This window comes from Porites lutea, chromosome 4 (genome assembly GCF_958299795.1).
Source record: "Porites lutea chromosome 4, jaPorLute2.1, whole genome shotgun sequence".
NCBI lineage: Eukaryota > Metazoa > Cnidaria > Anthozoa > Scleractinia > Poritidae > Porites > Porites lutea.
The window spans coordinates 6,105,080-6,109,802 of NC_133204.1; the positions used below are offsets into that span (position 1 = coordinate 6,105,080).

Sequence of the window (4,723 nt, forward strand, 5' to 3'; positions counted from 1 at the left end):
AACACATATCCTAAGTTACAATATAAACTCAAAAAACTATTTACATATCATATCTAAAAATTATTCTGTTACTAAAAACGTTCTTAAACCTGTCAGTGTAGATTCTAGGGACAGAGATTGACGTATTTCTAAGATTGTACCTCGTGTTCTTTTCCTTAGGTAAAAACTGGAAGAACGGACATTCGGGGTCATTCGATCTTTTTTTGTAGAGTGTCTTGTCCGCCTTCTCTAGCAAATCCCTGATATTTACATTCTTGGACATAAACTTTCTTTTCATACACCGGTCTAAAAAATTCTGTATTACAGAAAGGTCGGAATCTGAGGCACCATAAACCGGCAGATTGTAGGAAAAATTTGGTAAGACTATTGCGTTAAAAAGGTGATCTACTTCCTCCTGGGACATTCCTTCCTTACGTAAAGATCCTAATAAGAATAATGACTTGTTCGCCTTAATTACCTTCGCGCGCACGTGACTACTGTATTTACAATTTTGTTGAAAAGTAACACCTAATATGGATAACTCTGCGCACTGCGGTATATTACTAACTGGCGCAATGTCCTGACTGAAACCTTTCTTACGGAAAATAATTTCCTTGCATTTTGTTGGATTGCATGTCATGCGATTGCGGCTGGACCAGCTATATATACACAGTTATATAGCAGTTGACGGGTGTCTTTTGGTCCACAACTTTCCAAAAAACTGCTCCACAGAATATAACTGATAACACGTAACGCAAAAGAGTATCGAAGTATGACTGTACAATAAATGTCATAAAATCTACCAAAGCGGAACCAAAGCGGTCCCTTCGGGATTTTCTGTCTTTACGTCATCCTAACCATCTCGTACTTGCGGGCGCGAACAATTGAAACGTCATCATTACCTACCGAACCTCGCGGCCCTTGTTCAAGCAAATCGAGATTTTTTCTGGCATACCGACCCTACGCGCGAGTTACTGGTCTGGGAGTGCCTTCTCGGGATTTCGCCTCTTGGGCGAAATCCCTGCGGGGGCAATAACTTCATTCTCAAGAATTTCCGAGAAATTCTGACCATTTTAAACCCGTTTAATATATTTCCCTGTCGAGAACCCTCGGGAATGTTAGTGCAAATTAATGCAAAAGAAACTTCCTGGAATTTCTGAGAAGCTGGGCTATCTATGGGTGCCAGCAAGAGACTATAAAGGGGACAGAGAGGGCATCCCCCATATACACCCTATTCCATAGGTAATTCGTCTCGAGTTATTTTTAACACCACAGATCTCAAGGGGGATTAGACAACAGCCAATCACATAGCGCGAATGTGTTCCGCGTGGATGCCCCACGCTGAGAGCCACGCGTCCTTCACGAAATGACGCAGAACAAAATGGGGGAAGACGCGGAGAGCGATTTTGCTATTCCTTTTGTCGACGAAAACGACTACAGCGAGATTTCTGCGAAAGCTGTGTCAGCGAAACCGAAATTAAAAAAGAATCGCCCTTCCTCTCTTGTATTCTTGGGTTGCAGGTGACGTCACCAAAAACCAAACTAAAAAACTATCGATTCTTCTGAGTTTTTACGTTCACGAGGTATTACAGTACCTAAACACCTTTACATGAACAAATTTTTGGTTCGAAAGGGTTCTTCGTTTTGCGAGAGAGAACGCTTGAATTTCCAGGCTTTTGCGTGACGCGGCATTTAGCTGGCGGCCGGGAAAGCTCTTATGTGGGTTAAAAACAATCCCGATTTTGGGAGATTTTGCAATCTAAACATTCCTTGTCTCAGAATAAATATTACTGTGATCTTTATGAGTTCCTCAAGCGAAGAATTCACGCATTAGTAGGAAAACTCGAAAACAGATGTTTCTGTTGGTATCCGGCGGCCATATTGGTGTTCCTGAAAGGGACACCAACATGGCGTTTCCATACAAAGCTTTACAAATTTAGGTAAACTGTTTTTCCCAATATTTCGCATTTGAAATATTTCACAGACCTGATTCTTGGTAAGGGTTTTTGTTTATTAATGTTTTTCCATTTCCCAGATTCTAGTCCTTCTGTATTGAATGGTTTGGATTTTTATTTTTCATTGCGTGACAGTGCAAGCCGACAATAGAGCTAACAGTAGAGCAGGGAAATCCTTAACACACAGAATATTCTCTCAGGATCATTTATAATTTACAGTTTGAAGAGAGCAATTTCTGGTTTGATGTTTATTTTTTTCAGTCTTTATAGCGATTATTCCTACCCACTTACTTTGTCAATTGTAGGCGAACCCTCCTAAAGCTGAATTTCAAGGGACCATATTCAAGCTCAAAAAGAGAAATAAAATTTCGTCGATGCTTATTTACGTCCTCCATAAAACGCGAAATTAGGCATTTTCACGTCGTAGTCGTGCAAAAACGGGAAAGAAATGAACAAAAAAGTGTCTTGCACGTGCGAAGTTGTTGTTTTGCTAATTAAACCTATTGTTTTTTTGACGTTCTAGTTGTCGTCCGCGTTATTGGATCTTAAACTCCCTAAATTGTACAAACGACCGGTTTCAATAGATCGGCGAAATTTCTCATTTTATTAAAGCACTGAGGTTACGACAACTTCGAGTTAAACTGATTTCACGGGTTGTCAAAGAGTCCAGCGATTCCTTTTTCCCAGGTGAGCGCCGACTCATTTCGCTTCAATATTCAGGAATGCTCTCGATCTTTTTACGCTTTCATTGCCTCTCGCCCGACATGTTTTGCACGGCGTTTGGTCATGCGAAACCTCCACGAAACATCCACGCCTCGCGCGAGGTAACTTTATCCCGATTCTAAAGATAACTCGAGACGAATTACCTATGGAATAGGGTGTATATGGGGGATGCCCTCTCTGTCCCCTTTATAGTCTCTTGGTGCCAGCCAAAAACCGGTTGCGGCCTAAATAAGGTGACCCACCCACTTCCTTTTCACACATTTTTCAGCGATTCAAAACCTCACTCGCGGTGCCTGGAGGAATTTTTTTTAATCAATTCCACATGGTACAAGTGTACTTAATAAAATGGAACTGAGAATCTCCTAGTGCGCCCATCACCACTGGTATCAATTGGAACTTTTCCCGAGCCTTCCCCATTTTCACTACCTGACTATTGTCACATCCTGCTCTTTCTTTTTCTCTTCCTATTCCCTGACAGTCAGCCATGTCCACTGAAATGATGCCTTTTCTTTAAGTATAGTTAGCACTCGTTTTAAGTGAAGTAGACGTTCTTTTTCGTAAATCTAAATCCAAGTTTGGATCAAGGCTTTGACTACTTTCGTGTTCCCTTCCATTAGGAGACAAAGTAATCTTAAGTTATAGAGGTAGATTTTTCAGACTTGTCACTGAATCATATTTTCATATATATTTTTTTTCGTTTCATTTAGCAAATCTATAATTTAGATTCATGCAGTTAAGGAGCGCACAGGGGTTCAGCAAATGAGACTTGCATTAGAGACCACAAGAAGACCTGCAGTGATCGATCATTTTTAAACTTTTGTCTGCCAGCATGATAATAAAATAATAAGCTGCATTTTCTAAGAGGAAAGCCAATGTACCATATATGACAAGAATAATCGCGTTGTTTCTATGGATCGGAAGACTGATGAATTTTGACAAAGGACTGGTCGCAAGCGTCTTACTCCTTTGCTTAATTAGGAATAATACATGGGTTCAAATTGAAATGCAGGTATACTTACCTAATATTTAGCTATGCTGTCAAAAACTAACTCAGAATTGCGAATTATTATTTAATCAAATATTACTGTGAAGCAGAACTGAAACGAAATAGTAAACGGGTCCTACTGATATTATTTTAGTTTTAGTTCATAACGTTTTTAAGTGAACTAGTAAGTATTATAATGATTTAATTGTCAGATAATTGCCAATCAGCAAATGGTAATAAGAAGTGATCGACAAATAATTTTAAAAAAATGAACTTTAAAACAGTCTACAGGAAGGTACATGTAAACAAAAACATAGCTCAGTTTCTCTTATGGATAGTTAGATCAGTCGTCAACGACTAGTTCACAAGAAGTAACTTTTAACCCATTTTATCTGTCGTCAGAGTTTTTATATAAAATACTTTTTTTGTACTTAATATAAAGACATTATCTTTTTTATTGAACACCCTTATTCTCGGGGTTCAAAACCTTAATATGAAGTTTACGAAGCAGAAGACTGGAGGCTCACTTACCCGCAGACTGTCGATAAACAGTAAATAATTGATTCATTTAACAAGGGTTTTATTACATTTATTTAGTTTTTGAAAATTCAAGCAGAGAGATCAATCTCATAAATCTACCTTGTTCGCAACAGGCATCCTGCAATAACTGGCATACTTTATGTTATTGCCATGTGTGTTATTTCCTAACCAGTGATTTTAACTAAGTTTTTCTCAGAAAACAGGCAAAATTGCATTATAAAAAGGATAATGAATCTAACATTTTTATACTAATTAAATATACTTTTTCGAATTTTTTTTTATTAATTAATATCCAGCTAAAATTTTAACATGAGGTCTAAGATGTTATTGTCATAATACATATTAATTTATAACCCAAAGTAAACATTGAAATACGAAGTAAGGATATCTCTCTGATAAGTTATTCGTGCAAATTGTCTGATGTGAATGTGATAGTTATATTCTAGTGATACACGCCAATGTCACTCGGTTGTATTATTACACACTGCCCAAGCACCTTTCTAATCAGTTTAAATTGGGGTTTACGAATAGAGGGACTCAA

The 4,723-nt window shown here is 38.1% G+C and overlaps 1 protein-coding gene across 1 annotated transcript; it reads right to left on the reverse strand.

The window, feature by feature from the left end:
- Positions 1-40: 40 nt before the first annotated feature.
- On the reverse strand, positions 41-619 carry LOC140934083 (uncharacterized). Its single transcript, XM_073383766.1, has one exon. The coding sequence runs from the start codon at positions 617-619 to the stop codon at positions 41-43; it is 579 nt and encodes a 192-aa protein (XP_073239867.1).
- Between the last annotated feature and the right edge of the window lie 4,104 nt (positions 620-4,723).